This window comes from Furipterus horrens, unplaced genomic scaffold (assembly GCF_987537825.1).
Source record: "Furipterus horrens unplaced genomic scaffold, mFurHor1.1.pri manual_scaffold_3, whole genome shotgun sequence".
Classification (NCBI taxonomy): Eukaryota; Metazoa; Chordata; class Mammalia; order Chiroptera; family Furipteridae; genus Furipterus; species Furipterus horrens.
The window spans coordinates 186,880,988-186,898,798 of NW_028327173.1; the positions used below are offsets into that span (position 1 = coordinate 186,880,988).

The 17,811-nt window shown below is 43.4% G+C and overlaps 1 protein-coding gene across 1 annotated transcript in view; it reads right to left on the reverse strand.

The window, feature by feature from the left end:
* The window catches only part of SLC10A1 (solute carrier family 10 member 1), a 31,805-nt gene extending 15,654 nt beyond the window's left edge, over positions 1–16,151 (reverse strand). The window contains exons 1-2 of the mRNA XM_090271055.1: positions 15,666–16,151; positions 3,852–4,062 (exon numbers count right to left, since the gene is read on the reverse strand). Coding sequence (XP_090127181.1) covers positions 3,852–4,062; positions 15,666–16,021 — 567 coding nt within the window. The 5' untranslated portion in view covers positions 16,022–16,151. The remainder of the gene's footprint in view (positions 1–3,851; positions 4,063–15,665) is intronic.
* Between the last annotated feature and the right edge of the window lie 1,660 nt (positions 16,152–17,811).

The window sequence follows — 17,811 nt, forward strand, 5'->3', positions numbered from 1 at the left end:
CACTATATTCTATGGAGCAGGGAGATGAAGGATGAATATAGCCCTTGAAGAACAAGGAGACCTCAACCTTTGCCTCGTGACCACACATTTGTCCCTGTGTCTTCAAAGGAGTGATTTCTGTTGGGGAGTATTTGATAAATGGAGCCGCTGACCTCTGGTTGTTTAACCTTGGAGGTGTAGCCATGGTAAATTTGGTCTAATGTACCTGTCCCTGTCTTTCTAGCCCAGGTGTATCGTAACCCTTTTAGTGTTTTCTGGGGTTAGTTTGACTCCATTTTCACTGTGGATGTGCAGCACAACAGGAACAGGAGACTGATAATCTTGACTCTGCCATACTTGGGCCTCAGTAATTCTACCTGTAAAATGGGAATAAAGCAGGAGACTGAATTTTACCTTGATGGACTTTCCAGCTTTAGGATCTGAGATTCTTTTTGCATCCTCAGAACACTTTTAATTAAAGTTATTCTGCGTTAAAAAGGAGACATATATTCTTATATCAATTGCACTTGGGGTTCTAGTTATTTGGGTTTCTCATATATATAATGAGGGAGGGTAGCCCTGGCTGGTGTGGCTCAGTTGGTTAGAACATGGACCCGTACACCGAAGGTACACATACTTAGGTTGTGGGTTCAGTCCCCGGTCAGGGTGTGTATGGGAGGCAACTGATAGATTTTTCTCTCTCACATCGATGTTTCTCTCTCTCTCTAGATCAACAAACATAAAAAAATTAAATGGGGAAGGGTGGAGTTGCATTAAATCATATCAGGTTAATTTATATTCTGTGATTTTTTTTTTAATCCTCACTGGAGGACTTTTTTTTCATTGTTTTTAGAGAGAGGGGAAGGGAGAAGAAAAGGAGAGGAACACCAATATGAAGGAGAAGCATCGATTGGTTGCCTCCCATACACTCCTAGACCAGGGATTTGACCTGCAACCTAGCTATGTGCCCTGACGGGGAATTGAGCCCACAATCTTTCAGTTATGAGATGACACTCTAACCAACTGAGCCACACTGGCCAGGGCTATTCTGTGATTTTTTTCCCTTTATTCCTATACCCCACAAACTATCTTGAATAAATGATATTCAGTGTTAAGACACAGCCTTAGGACCTTTCTTTCTGAGGGACTCGAGGCGAGTGGGGAATAAAAACAGGTATTTATAACACAGTACGATAAATGCTGCCAGGGGTCAGTGTTGGGTGCTGTGGGAATAAAGAGGACCAGCATCCTAGGAAAGCTGCCTGGGGGAGATGCCATTTTGTGCTGATCTGGGAAGGGTGAGTAGGTGTGAGCCCAGGGAAAGGTGGTGAGTGAGGTGGAACTTGGAGAGGGTAGTGTTCCAGCTGGAGGGAAGGGCATATGCAGAGAGAAGAGCTGAGACTAGAGAGGTTAGCTGAGACCATATCAAGAAAAGCCTGAGAAGCCGCATTAAGGAGTTTAAATTTCATCCTGAGGGAGAGTAAGGAACCAATGAGGGGCTCTAAGCAATGGAGTAAGGAGATGAAGCTTGTACTTTCCACCCTCAGGTTAAAACTGGGTCAGGGAGCCAGACTAGAAGGTGATTTCTGTTGTCTAGTGAGAGACTAGTGTCCTGAATGAAGAAAGTGGACACAGGATGGGGCGATGGGGGTGGGGTGGGGTGGGGGGAATGGATGGATTCAAGCAAAATCAGGTGGAACTGACAATCTTTGATTAGTGTGAGTGGGCAGGGAGAGGGAACGTCGAGAGTAACTTCCCAGTTTCTGTAGACAGTTGGGTGTGTTGAATGCCATTCATTGAGACAATCACAGGGGGAGGTGGGGGGGAGCAGGCCTGGGGAGGAGATGGTTTAAATTTAAGACATGCTGAGTTTGAAATGTCGGAAGCATATTTGTGTAGAAAGATTTGGCAGTCAATAAATGGATTCCGGAGTCAGGAGAGAGTTGAGGGCTGAAGATGCTGTTCTGGAAGTCATCTCAGCTCGTAGATGTTTGCTGAGATGGGCTAGGTCTCGTGGTGGGAAGATCCTGGGCGTAGGGAAGCCAGGCAGGAAAAGCAACGAGCTTGAGCTGAATGTAGAGAAATAACTTTTACCAGGGGACTCACAAGGGAGCCTGAAAAGAAGTTCCAGAGAGGTGGTGGGAAAAGCTGGAGTACTCAGTCCCCTGAGGCTGAGAGCAAAGGCTCCTGAGAAGGATCCTCTGATCCACTGTAATCTGTTGGACTTGGTGAAGAAAGTGGAGCAAGTGGTCATCAAGAGGCTGAGTAGATGGGAGACAGAGGAGGAGAGAAGATAGTGGGGAGGAAAGAGAAGTATTGGCTGGAATGGGAGGTGAGGGATCTTGTTTTGTTTTTAAATATAGGAGATTAAAAAAAAAAAAAAAAAGGCAAGTCCCTGGCTGGTGTGGCTCATTTGTTTGGAGCATCATTCCATAAACCAAAAGGTCACAGGTTCGATTTCTGGTCAGGGCACATAGCTAGGTTTTGGGTTTGTCTCCGGTCCAGGCACATACTAGAGGCAACCGATTGTTTCTCTCCCTCTCTCTCCCTCCCTTCCCCTCACTAAAATCAATGAGCATGTCCTCAGGTGAGAACTAAAAAAGGAAGACAGGAGAGTTGTGAACCTGTACCAGGCTGGTTGTGAAGAACTAATACAGAGATGTTCTTGAAATGGGAGTGACGTGAGGGAGACTGTGGGGGCTAAGGTACATGATCAATAAAAGGAGATCTCTGAGAAGCGAGAGTGGAGAGAACGGAAGATGCCGTCCAGAGCAGACCAGGGTGACTAGCATGGGCAGGAGGAGGAATGGTGTCCGTGTCTTTCAACAGGTGAGAAGGGGAGCTGTGGCCACAGGATTAGGACTGTGTCGGGACAAGGGCAAAAACTACTCTGACACTGGTGGTGTGAAAATCTAATACCTCTGAAAACCTGAACTGCAGCTTTTTTGTCTCAGGGCATGAACTGCTGCTGAGCCTTGGCTTCCAGACAGCATGCTCTGTAGACTGGCCCATGGGCACAGATCCAGGGGCAGAATGGAAACAGGCCCTCCGTATGCGAAGAGTCAGAGTCCTTCCTGAGGACAAGGGCTGAGCAGTGAGCCAGAGTGGAGACTGACAGGGACTGAGCTCTAAGGCCACCAAAGTGGCATAGGGACCATGGTTGCACTCCAAGAGTCTGTGACCCTTCCAAGGGCAAGGCAGTGGCATGATGCCCTGTGACCACAGCGCTCCCCCACACCCTCTGAGGTCCTACACATGGCACTCTCCTCCCATCCCACTCCTGAAATGCCAGGAGTGTGCACACTACCTCTTCCCCTGGGTTCTATACCCCTCTGGCTTCTTGACCAGTTAGCCCAGTTTGTCCTTGCTCCCCCTAGAACTCCACCATTCAGGCTTACCCAAATCCTATCATTTGTTCACGTTCAGGCTCAAGACTGCCCCTTCCAGGAGGTCTTCCCGGACTACCTGGCCTTCACTAACTTCCTTGCATTCTGCCACTGCTTGACTGAACACTGTGTTTGGTCTCATTTCTCATGTGTTATTTCACTCTCTGAAAACTGTCTGTGGATCCTCAGAGGGTGTAGGACAAAAATTAGCACCTAGTAGGTGTGTAATAAAAATTTAATTTTATTATTAAAATAATGATTATACCTTATAGTTGTGTATGGTGTTTTATTTTTTTCCCTCTTCTTGAAAGTATTCTCAGGTACATTACAATCCATTTAAGTGAGTGCCCCAATAGTAGACCTTTTTTTCTTTTCTTTTTGTAAACAAGGGAAAAATCCAACACAGAAAAAGCCCAAGTGACTTGCCTCAAGCCATACACTGAGATACAGTGGTTCTTGCTCCCTGCCCAGACCCCAGGCTCTTACCTTAATGACATAGCGTACGTATTGTGGACGTTTGCTATTGAGGAAGATCCCTATGGTGCAAGGAATGAGAACCAGGACCAGTGATAACACAATGCCTCCATAGGGTACCTTGTCCTTCAGGTCCCCATCATAGATCCCCCTGGAGTAAACATACAGGAGGAGGGGCATCATGCCCAGGGCAATGAAGGTGGAACAGGTGGTCATCACGATGCTGGGTGGGAGACATAGGAAGAGTGCAGAGAGAAAGCCCATTAATATAGACAATTTTGTTGAGTGCTGGCTATGTGCCAGGCACTGTGCTAAGCACTTTATATTCCTTGCTTCTTTTCCTTTTCCCCAGTAGCCTTAGGAGGTAAGCCTACTATCTCCCTTTTGCTAATGAGGAAGCTAAGGACTAGAAGAGTTGTGACTTGCCCAGGATCAAGCAGGTAGTGATGGCTGAGGCAGGATTTGTACCCAGGTCTGTCCAGCTGCTTCAATCCCTGTACGCTTCATTATGGAAGGAATATTCTGATCCTCTTTGTAACAGAACTCTTTTTGCTCTGAGCACTTGCTATAGGTACAGCCCATTTAGAAGAAAGCTCACTGTGTGACTTCATCCTTCTGACTCTATCCGATTGGATGACAGGATAGCACCTGATCCACAGCTGTAAGCATCTGTCTTAGACCCTAGGGGATGGCTGACAGAATGGCTATGTCCAAATGAAGTAACAAGGATTAACTACATCAAGAACATTTTCTCTCTTGAGGATTTTGAATGTGAGACATGTGGCATAGGAGGGATGGACAGGCAGTCGCCAGGAACTTGGCAGAGAAAAAGTAAACAGAGACCATGATTAGAAGGACTATAAAAACTAGCACCAATAGAGAAGGGAGTGATAGTTACCCATTGCTGCATAAGTGACCAGACAACCTGGTCATCAGACCTGCTTTGTATCTTAATTACGATTCTATTCTCCAACATTTATAGTTCTCATGTTCTTTACTTTCTGGTTTATCCTTACATTACTTAAATAAATTGAGTGAGTCTCAGAGCCTGAATAACATATCCTCCCAGCTCTAATTTGTATCCTAATTGTCCTATTATTATTGCCATGCAGAATCTAATACATGTTAGTCCCAGGATCCTGTATGGGCACATGCCTCCAGAAAGACCACCTGGGAGAATGAAGCTGCTAGGTAGGGACAATTCTTGGATTTGTGGACACTGACCTTACATTATAAGGCTCTGGCTTCCATTCTAATGGGAAGATTGGGGGTGAAGGCTTGCAAGACCTTAGGAAAACCACTGCATGTATGTCCCCCCTCCCCACAGCTATCCCCTTATTGATTGTTTCCATCAAGGTGAACTGTGGCTTAAATGAACATCACATAGCCTAGTCCAAAGGATCCAGAGTGCAGCCATCTAGAACAGCAGTAAAGAGAGGATCACAGGGATAAGAAGCTGTCAGAGGTAAGGAGACACCCTCAAAGAATATTGTGGACTGAATAATAGGAAAACCCTCCCTTACAAACGTCTGAAACACTTAAGCACACACTTGAGGATGTAAGAAAGTAAGGGAGGTTACCAGGGATCGGAAGCAAAGAAAGCAAAGTAAGTCTTCACTTAATGTTGCATATACTTCACTTAATGAAGTGTATGCAATGAAGTATATGCAAAGGCAATTTTACCATGGGCTGGTTGATACAAAGAAGAGTTAAGATCCTACAGCATCTCATCAACGTTATAACACAATGACATTGGATGAAACGTTATTCGTTATTCGAGGACCTGCTATAGTTAGTGGGTAAACTCATGTTGAAGCTATGCTATGTGGAGGGGTAGGAAGTAGAGTGTTAGTTTAGGTACTCTGGAGGTTTAGGTTGTAATGCCTAAGGGAGGGACCAGATATGAGATTTTAGGCTTCTGAAAAGAGGAGAGTTGAAACAGAGAGATCAATAATAAAAAAAAAAATTGGAAAAATAAAAAATCTAATTATCTCATGGGTCAAATAAGAAATAATGAAGAAAACATTTGGAATATAATATAATACATATTTTAAAACACGTGGGGAGATTACCTTGGATTAGGCAATGATTTCTTAGATATGACACCTAGAGCATGAACAACCAAAGAAAAATATAAATTTGACTTCATCAAAATTAAAAACCTTTGTGTTTCAAAGAACACTATCAAAAAACTCTCCCACATAATGAGAGAAAATATTTGCAAATCATATAAAGGTTTAGTATCCAGAATATATAAAGAACTCTTATAACTCAACAAGTTGAAAACCCCAAAGAACTCAATTTAAAAATGGGGAAAAGACTTGAATAGACATTTCTCCAAAGAAGATATGCAACTGGCCAATAAACATAAAAGAGAGAAATCCAGTCAAGATGGCAGCATAGGCAGACATGGCTTGCTTCTTTGCACAACCGCATCCAAGTTACAACTGAAGTATAGAACAATCATCAGCCAGAACTGTCAGAAATTGAGTTGAATGGAAGTCTGACAACTACAGAATTAAAAAACCACACCCATCGAGATGGGTTGGAGGCATGCAGATGAGTAACAAACAGGCTGGTCTCTCATCCACGTGTGGTAGATAAAAATTCGGGAGAGATATCTCAGGAGCGAGGAGTCCTTGCCCCACACGAGCACCCCCAGCCCAGGGCGCCAGTACCAGGAAGATAAGTCCCCACAACTTCTGGCTGCAAAAACCAGCAGGGATTGAGTAGGTGGAAGAAACTGCTGGATCCCCAAGCAGTTCTTCTTGAAGAACCCACACATGGACTCACCTACTCAGGCTCACTCCCTTTGAGCTTCAGCACTGGGGTAGCAGCTTGAAAGGCACCAGTGGTATGAAGGGAGAAGTTGAAGTGTCTGGTATCAAGGCGAGCAGAGGCCATTGTGCCCTTTCTAAACCTGACCCCCATGGAGCCAGCTGGCTGGTGCCATACTTGAGACTCCATCAACCTGGCTAACGCTGTTTGACCTGCCTAGTAGATCCTCAGAGACTCTGCCCCACCCAAGCTACTTTTCCATATGAATGGCTGGTGTTAGCTAAGGCTTCACAACTTTCTGAATCCTATCAAACAAGCAACAGCAGGCCTCAGTGAGCTCCAGGCTGGGTGCTACCAGCAGGCACAGTTTAGATCCACACTTGGCTTTGCCAGAGAATAGCCAAGCCCAGCATAAGTAGCAGCCCCATCTCTCAGATTGTATTATAACTCAGGCAGGGTGGCCTCAGGCAAAACACAGGTGGGGCCTGACCTTGGCCTATACCACCCAGGAACCCCCAGGGCCAGCACACCCAGTGGACAGCTACAGACCACACTGGAGCACCACTACCCTGCCCCTGCACAGCTGATCCTCCACAGAGGGTGGAGCTTGTTGGTCAGTGTGCACAGCCAGTCCTTGCAGCTGACTAGTCTGGATAAATACCTCCCATTGATCTGTCAACAGCAACCAAGGCTCAACTACAAAAGGAGGGTGTATTCAGCCCACATGAAGGGCACACCTTGAGTACCCAGCTGTGGTGATAGGGGAGGCTGTGCCACTGGACCCTATGGGACATCTACTATATTAGGCCACACTACCAAGACACTGAGTCAAAGCAGCTCTACCTAATACACAGAAACAAACACAGGGAAGCTGCAAAATTGAGGAGGCAAAGAAATATGGCCCAAATGAAAGAACAGAACAAAACCCCAGAAAAAGAACTGAATGAAGCAGAAATAGCCAAACTATCAGATGCAGAGTTCAAAACACTGGTGATCAGGATGCTCAGAGAAATGATTGAGTATGGCCACAAAATAAAGGAAGAAGTGAAGGTTATACAAAGTGAAATAAAGAAAATATACAGGGAACCAACAGTGATGCAAAGGAAGTCAGGATTCAGATCAACAATTTGAAATGAAAGGAAAAAAAAATTCACCTTGAACAGAAATAAGAAACAAGAATTGAAAAAAATGAGGAAAGAATTAGGAACCTCTGGGACAACTTTAAATGTACCAACATCGAGATTGTAGGGGTGCCAGAAGGAGAAGAGGAAGAGCAAGAAATGGAAAACTTATGTAAAAAAAAAATAATGAAGGAAAACCTTCTTAATTTTGTGAAGGAAACAGACATATGAGTCCAGGAAGCACAGAGAATCCCAAACAAGTTGGACCCAAAGATGACCACACTCAGACACATCATAGTTAAAATGCCAAAGTTTAAAGATAAAGAGAGACTCTTAAAAGGAGCAAGAGAAAAGAAGAGAGCTGCCTATAAAGCAGTTCCCATAAGACTGTCAGCTGATTTCTCAAAAGAAACTTTGCAGGCAAGAAGGGACTGGTAAGAAGTATTCAAAGTGATGAAAAGCAAGGACCTACAACAAGATTAATTTATCCAGCAAAGCTATCATTTAGAATGGAAGGGCAGATGAAGTGCTTCTAAGACAAGGTAAAGCTAAAGGAGTTCACCATCACCATGCCATTATTATATGAAATGTTAATGGGACTTATTTTAAAAAAATGAGATCAAAACTATGAACATTAAAATGATAACTCCCAACTATCAACAACTGAATCTAAAAAATAAAACAAAAAACAGTAGCAAACTAAGCAGACAACCAGAACAGGAACAGAACCATAGGTATGGGAATAATTTGGAGGGTTATCAGCTGGGAGGGGGAAGGGGGAGAAAGGGGATAATGGTGCGGGGATAAGAAGCAAGAAACAAAATAGGCAGTGGCATGTTAAGAATAGTAGAGAAAAGGGTGAATCCAAAGAACTTACATGCAGGACCCATAGACATGAACTAAGGTGAAGGGGGATTGCTGGAGGAAAGGGGGCTACCAGGAGGAGAGGGGCAAAGGAAAAAAGATTGGGATAACTGTAACAGCATAATTAATATAATATACTTTAAAAAGATAAAAGAGAAATACAAATCAAAACTATAATGAGGTACCATTTTATACCCACCAGTATGGCCACAGTAAAAATGATGGCTAAGTCTTGGTGAATATGTGGAGAAATTTTAATTTTTATGTGTTGTTGATGGGAATGTAAAATGGTATGGCCACCATGGAAAATAGTTTGGCAGCTCCTCAAAAAGTTAGAGTTGTCATGTGACTGAGAAATTCCATCTCTCAGTTACATATCCAAGAGAAATACCCATATTTCCACACAAAAACTTGTATACTAATGTTCATAGTAGCATTAATTCATAATAGCCTAAAGTGGAAAACAATAAAAATATCCATCAGCTGATAAATGGATAAGCAAAATATGGTTTATCCATGCGATTGAATATTACTTGGCCATAAAAGCAACGTGAATTACTGCTACATGTTATCACATGGGTAAACTTTTAAAACATTATGGCAAGTGAAATAAGCAGAAACATAAAAGGCTGTATATTGTATGATTCCATTTCTATGCAATCTATGGAGGCAAAAAGCCAATTAATTGTTGCCGGGGACTCTGGTAAGGCAAGAATGGGAAGTGGCTGTTATGGGTGTAGGGTTCCTGTGTGGGATAACTGAAATGTTCTGGAATTAGATAGTGGTGATGATTGTACAACCTTATCCTTTACAAGGATAAATTTTATGATGATATATGAATTACAATTCAAAAAATAAATTAATTTTAAAAATCTAAGGAACATCTAAGTTAATTCTTAGAGAAAAATTGATAGACTTAAATATTTATATAAGAAAAGCAGAAAGGAAAAAAAATCAATGAGCTAAGCATTTTACTTCAGAAACAAAGTAAACCCAATGAAAGCAGAAGAAAGAAAATATTAAAGATGAAAGAATAAATTTTAAAAATTATATAAATTGGGAGGATCAATTAAACCAAGAGCAGCTTCTTTGCAAAGTCCAATAAAATAGACACCGCTGGCAAGACTAATCAAAGAAAAGGAGAGAAGGCACAATTAAAGATACTAGGAATGAAAAAGGGAACATAATTTCGGATACAATTTTATACTTTTATTTTTTGATTTAGATTGAATGGACAATTTCCTGGGAAATATAATCTACAAAAATGAATTCAAAATATAGGTCAAATTCTGAATCAATTTAGAACCATAAAAACATTTAATAAGTTGTTTGAAACCTATTATTCCAACCCCACATGATGTGCATGGTTTTACAGTAGAGTTCTACTAGATGTTCAAAATATAGATAGTCCCAATATTATACAGAGAATACAGAAAGGGAGAATATACCCCATTGTTTTTAATATAAATAGTATAATTTTATAACCAAAGCTGGAGAAAGACATTATGAGAAGGGGAAATGAGTAGCTATTCTCACTTATGAACATAGAGGCAAAAAGTAATAAATAAAATATTAGCAAATGAATCTAGCAATGCCTTTACAAATAATGCAATGAACAAAATGGGTTAATCCCAGCAACATAAGAATGGTTTAACATTTGATAATCTACTGATATATATCACTATTATCAAATTAAAGAAAATGGTGTGATCATTTATAGACAGAAAAATGTCGTTCAACAAAATTCAATGTTCATGCATGTATGATAAAAATTAGCACACTAGCAACAGAATGAAATTCCTGAACCTGAAAAAGATTATCTATCAAAAATCTATAGGAGACACTAAACTTAATGGTGAAAAATTAGATGAATAAAGGATACCAGTTATCATCAACTTTGTTGTAAATTATATTATAAATAGGTCTTTGTTAGCACAGCAAAACAAGAAATAGAAGAGGTATAGTGATGAGAAAGGAAGAAACTAAATTTTCATTATATGCCAATGATAAGACTGTCCACCGAGAAATTCCAAGTAAATTTCAATTATAACTAGTAAATAAGAGAATCCATGTAGTTCTGAATATATTAGCAATATAAAAAAATCGATTGATTCTTGATATAATAGGAAAAATAATTCTCATATGATTTTTTAAAAGGTAACTTTTATAATATTCACAAAACTATAAAATATTTAGGGATAAATCAAAAGGAGATATGCAAAATCTTTATCGGATGAATGATAAAACTTCACAAAAAAGTATAAAATAAGGGCTAAATAAAAGAAAAGCTATAACATTTTCATGTATGGGAGACTCAATATTATAAAGATGGCCTCTAAATTTACCTATAAATCTGATGCAAATTTAACCAAAATTCCAGTAACATTTTTGGTAGATTTGAGAGCTAATCCCAAAAGTCAATTGCAATAGTAAAAGGTCAAGAATAACTAGTGTAAATTTTAAGAACAAGGTAGAGGACTCACCTTTCAGATATCAAAATTTATTATAAAGCTGTAATTAAGAAAATGTGATATTGTGCAAGGAGGGCCACAGGGACCTATAGAAGAGAAGAGAGATCCCATGCATATCTGAATCTGATCTATGGGAGCAATGGTATTACAAATTACTAGAGAAAAATTCACTTAGCAGCACTGGGAATTTTTTCTGTCATATTGAAAAGGTAAATCACAGCATACATAATAAGTTCTAGGTCAACTGAAGATCTCCGTGTGAAAAACAAAACCATAAATCTTTCCAAAGAAAATATAGGGGGATATCTTCATGACCTTGAAGGTAGTAAAGGACTTTTTAAAGGAACCCAAAAAACATAAACGGTCAAGGGAAAATATTGGTAAATTAAAAAAAATTATTTATTTGTTTGTTTATTTATTTATTTTTAGAGAGAGGGGAAAGGAGAAAGAGAGGGAGAGAAACATCACTGTGTGGTTGCCTCTCACATGCACCCCCAACTGGGGACCTGGTGTGCAACCTAGTCATGTGCCCTGACTGGGAATTGAACCAGCAACACTTGGCTTGCAGGCCCATGCTCAATCCACTGAGCCACAGCAGCCAGGGCAATAATGGTAAATTTTATTAAATTAAAGTAAGTACTCTGTGTTATAAGACATCATTATCAAAGTGTAAAGACAAGCCCCAAACTGTGAGTAGACTGTTGCAACATATAAAAGAAATACAAACTACAAGTTAATAAAAAAAACAAAAACACAACAGTCTCATAAAAAAGTAGACAAAGAACATTATTTCCAGAAGAGGACACCCAAATGGCCAATAAACACTTAAAAATGCACTAGACCTCCCACGAAATTAAATTTACAACCGCCGTGACCCATTTTAGTATCACCAGATGGCAAGAACTGAAAAGTCTGACAGTCCTAAATATGGATGAAAACATGGAAAAAGCGGGACACCTACTTTAGAGACTGTAGAAGATATGTGAACCTCACAACCCAGCTGTCCTGCTTTTATTATATGTCCTCTCACATGTGAGCACTGGGGCGCATGCAAAACACTGGTCACAGCAGCAAAATGTGACAGTCACATGCATGTCTAACAACAGGAGAATATATTAATACAAGCAAACTATATGGCAGTTCAAATGCACAAAGGTGCTGCTCTATTTATATACCCACTGAAAAAAGAAAGCAAACCGTCAAATGGCATGGGCAGTATGATAGTGTTTGTAAGAAATTTAAAAACATGCCAATACAGCAGTGTATTTTGTTTATGAATTGGTACATCAGTAGTAATAGTATGAACTCTACCATAATGGTGCTAAAAGCCGGGAGGTGCTCCCTGTGGGGTGGGGAGGGGCACCCAGTGCTTGCTATTGATCTCTTCTTAGGAGAAAGGTCACACACACAAGTGGGCTTGTTTTGATGTCCTTGAGCACAGGAGTCATGCTTACTTTGGCTTGGCATGTCAAGAGAACTGGAATTTGCTCTGGAACTGAGTGTGCCTTGTGCACATGGTGGCTGTGGAGTCAGGTTGTAAACCTTCAGGTACCTCCTCCACATTTGTAAGTGCTGGACTCTGGTCAGAGGCGCTCGCCATCTGACTTGCTGGAATCTGTGACTGTCATGGTCCTCAGTTTACCCTGAAGGACTGGGATGGGAGGTTACTTGTCTAGACTTCAGTTCAGAGATTAGAACCTGTTTCATAGTAACAGTGTGGACCTGTTTGCTTCTTGGGGAGCTAGGGACCCAAGGGAAAAAAAGCACATTTGGTTTTTTATTTATCCTTCCTGCTTAAATCCTCAGAGCACTGCACACACCCTGCTTTTGGACATCTGTACACTGTGTTTGAGGAAGGGTTTTGAGCCCCTGTCCATAGAAGCAGAAGCTGACGGAGCTGGGAGGGGACCTGTCAGAATCTCTGTGGTGAAGTGGGAACTTCTGGGAACCCGAATGGCTTCTATCTCCTCCTGGTTAGGTTTCCTATGTCATGGTGGGTAGAGCTGTGGGCATCCTTGGGTTGTGTCCATGTCTGTTTGCTCCTACAGCCAGTGGCTCTGGTCGCTGCAGTGAGCTGGGTCAAGGGGAGCAGAGGAACTTGAGGGGCGTCAAAGGTGTTCAAAGGGACCCAGTTCCCTCTGGCACTCCCTGTCCCCGACAAACTAAGCTTGCTTCAACTCTGAGGATATTTTCTCTTGTCATGTGTCCCGGCATTTGTTGGAGCTTGTCTAAGTGGCATCCTTGAGGAAGGAACTGCCATGCCTGGCTGCCATGAGAGGTCCACCTGGTGACCCAGCCTTCTGGAATGTGTCTGGCACCTGTGAAGGCGGTTGCCCCAGACTCAGTCCAGCTGTGAGGCAGGGTCCAGGAGGAGAGAGCCCAGGACAGGTTCCTGACATCCCTTGCCCACAAATTCTGGGAGACATCTGGCAAGTCTCTACCAGCTTTCTCACATAAGGTGGAATCACTTTAAGATACCCTACTCTAAATGGGAAATATGGTAGTGTTGTGCTCGGAGAAGTTCCAGATGGGTAGCCTTTCTGTGACATCTGGCCCTCTGACATGTATTGTTTGGCTTGCACAGTATTTAAAAAAGTTTTTGAAAGAGTTGCCAATATTAAAAAATTTGGACATATCACATAAAAGGGGAGTTTCTACCTTCTCTGTAAAATCAGGAAGCTGTGGTGTTGGTGGGGTCCTGCCCCTGGAGAGCATCCATGGCATGTGCCCTGTGCAGGGGGGACCATGCCCTCAAGGCTGGCAGTTGGCCTCCAGTCATTTTGCTCATTTTTTTATGTGCCTGACCCTGAAGATATTTGAGTAAAAGCACAGGCTTTGGAGCCCCAGGCTCAGTTTCCTCACCTCTGAAATGGGCCCTTGCACAGTACCTCCTCACAGGACGCTGTATGAAGGTGCCAGGTAAAGTGCTTGGCGCGGTGCTGGCTGTTTTTCATCAGTATCATTGTCATTATTAGAATATGTGCAACACGTTGTCCTAGAGGAACTCAAATTGGAATACGCAGTCTGGCAACATGTGATGGTGACGGCTTCCCGCTATGCCGTGGGGTCTGAGGCATGGCCTAATGTGTATGGGAGGTTTGTCTGTGGGAAGAGGCTCTTTGGTGGAAGGTGGTTGTCCCTGCAGAGCATTTATCTCTTCTGGGTCTGGGTATAAGTGATGGTCTCCAGGGCCCCAGACATGGGCTGAGCAGGAGAGCATAAGGGGTCACATGCCTGAGTCACTGGAGGCCTCGTGGGTGTAGATCTCAGAAATGCAGCTGTTACTGAAGAGACCTCGTTAGTACCCATTGACTATAGAGGCCGGGACATCTGGTCACTGACACTTAAGAACTCTTCCATTGTCCTTTACACTGTCCTACCCTGCTCTGCTGTTTCTACAGATCCAAAAGTCCTCAGAGGACCCCTTCCCCAATACCTGACTTCTGCATCCCTTCTAAACCAGAATTAAGATATAGTCTGGGTTTCTCAGGACACAGAGGCTGTGACGGGCCTTGTCCAGAGGCCAGACCAAGACCAAGGGCTTGCTTTGTAGCAGGAAGGATCGCAATTAGATAGAGGGAAGAATTTCCTCACAGTGAGGTGGCTGGGTGTTGGATATGTTCCCATGGGAGCCTGTACAAGCCAAGCCTCGTCTTCCTCTCAACTACCTCTGTGAGGCTGAATCCTATGGGTGGACACTCCAGAGCTGCTCAGATGCTGGGTCCTGGTAAATTCCAAGTATCGCTCTTTTTTTTTTTTTTTCCCATTTAAAAATTGGTCCTGACATCACTAGGAGGGAGTTTCTTCCTTGGTTGATTGGACTGTCTGAAGCCACTGCCCTACCTGGCATAGAAAAGTGTCTCCATTGAGGACCCAACTAAAGGACACTGAGCTTAAGACTGGGGCTTAAATAAAGGCAGGAGCTTCCACAGATGGGTTTCCTCAGCCAGCATATGGAATGCTGCTGGTCCCCCCTCCCAAGTGTGGCTGAGGTGAGGCCCATAATAACCTGGTCGGCGCTGGGAAACTCTTGGACCTACCTAGTTGTGTCTTCACATGGAAACGTTACTGATGTATCTGATGGGAAGGTGGGGGAAGTTAAGAGAAGACATCCCATCTGCCTGGATAGTTGGGAGCAGCTTTGGAACTTCCTGCTTGCTCTATAAGAATTGGAGGTGCTCATTTGGTTCCAAGCTACCTTGATGTCCACAAAAATGTCTGGAACCAATCTGCACCCCTTTCAGATCTCTGACCTCAAAGTAGACAACTTGCCCACCATTGCAGGCAGATTAAGTTCTCCAGAGGCCCCTTTAAGACAATCCTTATGCCCCACTTGAAATGCCTCTGGGTGTAAATGGGTCTCCAGGATGCCCCCGGAGCTGGCTTGGTGCTTAAACCAAGATGTACGCCAGCTCCTGCCCCCAGCCCAGCATAAGCTCTTGACAATAAATGCCTGCCACCTCCTGCCCTAGCATCTACTCAGCTCCTCACTCATTTCTTCTCCTGTCTTTAGCCCATATTTTCCCCTTGATTGTGACACCTCCAATGTGGCCCCTGTGCCTAGGCTGCTCCCTCCTCATCCCCAGTCCTACCTGAGGTTCATGTCTCCCTTCATGGCCAGACTGAAGAGGTTTGACAGGTTCCCTCCAGGGGAACAGCCACAGATCAGGATGGCCAGCGCCTCAATGTTGTTCAACTGGAAGATCTTTCCCAGTGCAAAGGCAGTGAGGGGCATTATGCCATACTGCGCCACCAGGGCGATGGCAACCCCCTTAGGCTTCCAGAAGTGAGCCTTGATCTTGCTGAACTCCATGGTGCAGCCCAACGAGAGCATCATGATGAGCAGCATGAACACCAGGATGACGCTCAGCGCCATGTCAGTGGGGCGCTTGCCGAAGTTGGGCGGCAGGGAGAAGTTGAGCGGGGCAGACACATTGAGGGTCTCCATCCTCCTGCACAGCACTGGAGGGCCAAGAGACCAGCACGCCCTGGCTCCCTGCACTGCTCAGTCCTTGCTGGGCACCTTCTTCAGTCACCTCCCACTGCAGTTTCAGGACAAACAGAGCTGGAGCAGGTCTGATATGACCCACTCTGGCAGGCTGTCCTGATCAAAATGCAAATAGAAGGATTGTGAAACTGGCTGTAGCCCCAGAAAGGATAAAGCCCAGAGCAACCAGAATGCAAATAGAAGGATTATGCGACTGGCTCTGGCCCCAAAGAGGAGATAGTCCAGAGCTTTATCTGCTTGGCCTGTCCTCTCTCCTCCGAATTCCTGGAGCTTTCATTTTTTCTTTTTTAAAAGTATATTTTATTGATTATGTTGTTACAGTAGTTTCAATTTTTTTCCCTTTGCTTCCCTCTGCCCAGTACCCTCCTTCCTTCCAGCAATCCCACCCCCCTTAGTTCATGTCCATGGGTCGTGCACATAAGTTCTTTGGCTTCACCCTTTCCTATACTATTCTTAACTCCACCCTGTCTATTTTGTGCCAACCAACATGCTTCTTAATCCCTGCACCATTTCCCCATTTCTCCCCCTTCCCTCTCCCAGCTGATAACCCTCCAAATATTCCCCATACCTATGATTCTGTTCCTATTGTAGTTTGCTTAGTTGGATTTTGTTTTTATTTTTTAGTTTCAGTTGTTGCTACTTGTGAGTTTGTTGTCATTTTAGTGTTCATAGTTTTGATCTTCTTTTTCTTAAGTAAGTCGCTTTGACATTTCATATAATAATGGCTTAGTGATGATGAACTCCTTTAGCTTTACCTTGTCTGGGAAGCACTTCCTCTGCCCTTCCATTCCAAATGATTGGTTTGCTGGATAGAGTAATCCTGGTTGCAGGTTGCCTTTCATCACATTGAATACTGCTTGCTAGTCCCTTCCTGCCTGCAAAGTGTCCTCTGAGAAATTAGCTGATGGTGCTATAGGCAACCCCCAGTAAGAAACTCTCTGCCTCTCTCTTGTTGCCCCCAGGACTTTCTCTTTACCTTTAACCTTTGGCATCTCAATCATGATGCGTCCTGGTGTGGTCTCCTCTGAGTCCAGCTCGCCCAGGACCCTCCATGCTTCCCGGACCTGTATGTCCATCTCTTTCGCAAAATTTGGGGAGTTTTCTTCATTTTTTTCAATTCTTCCTTCCTCATTCTGCACTGGTTGACTGTTTTTTTCTTCCTTATGTTCCAAATCATTGATTTGGACCCTGGTTTCCTTCCCTTCACCATTGGTTTTGTGTGGATTTTCCTTCATTTCACTTAGCATAACCTTCACTTCTTCCCTTATGCATTTGCCATACTCAAGCACATCTGTCAAGCCTATGAGCATCTTTATCACCAGTGTTTTGAACTCTGTGTCTGCTAGGTTGGCTACCTCCTCATCTGTTAGGTTTGTTATTGCCTCGTCGCTTAGTTCTCCCTTTGGAACCTTGATCTGTTCCCCCTTTTGGACCATAATTCTCTGTCTCCTCATTCTGACAGGCTCCTGTGTTTGTTGGCCTCCATGTCCCAGGTAGATATGTCACTCCTGTTATGTTGTAAGGGGTGGAGCCTTAGGGATTTGTCAGTACAGGGCGAGCTGTTTTACCATGTTTTGGCACTGTATGTGGGGTAGGGGTCTGGGAGGGAACAATGCCGCTTGTTCAGCACTCGCCCCTTTTCCAGGAACCTCTCCCACCTCCGTATGGGACTGGTGCCTCTCTAGCTGCTGCCTTGGACGTCGTTCCCAGAGTGGGAGGGTCTGCAGATG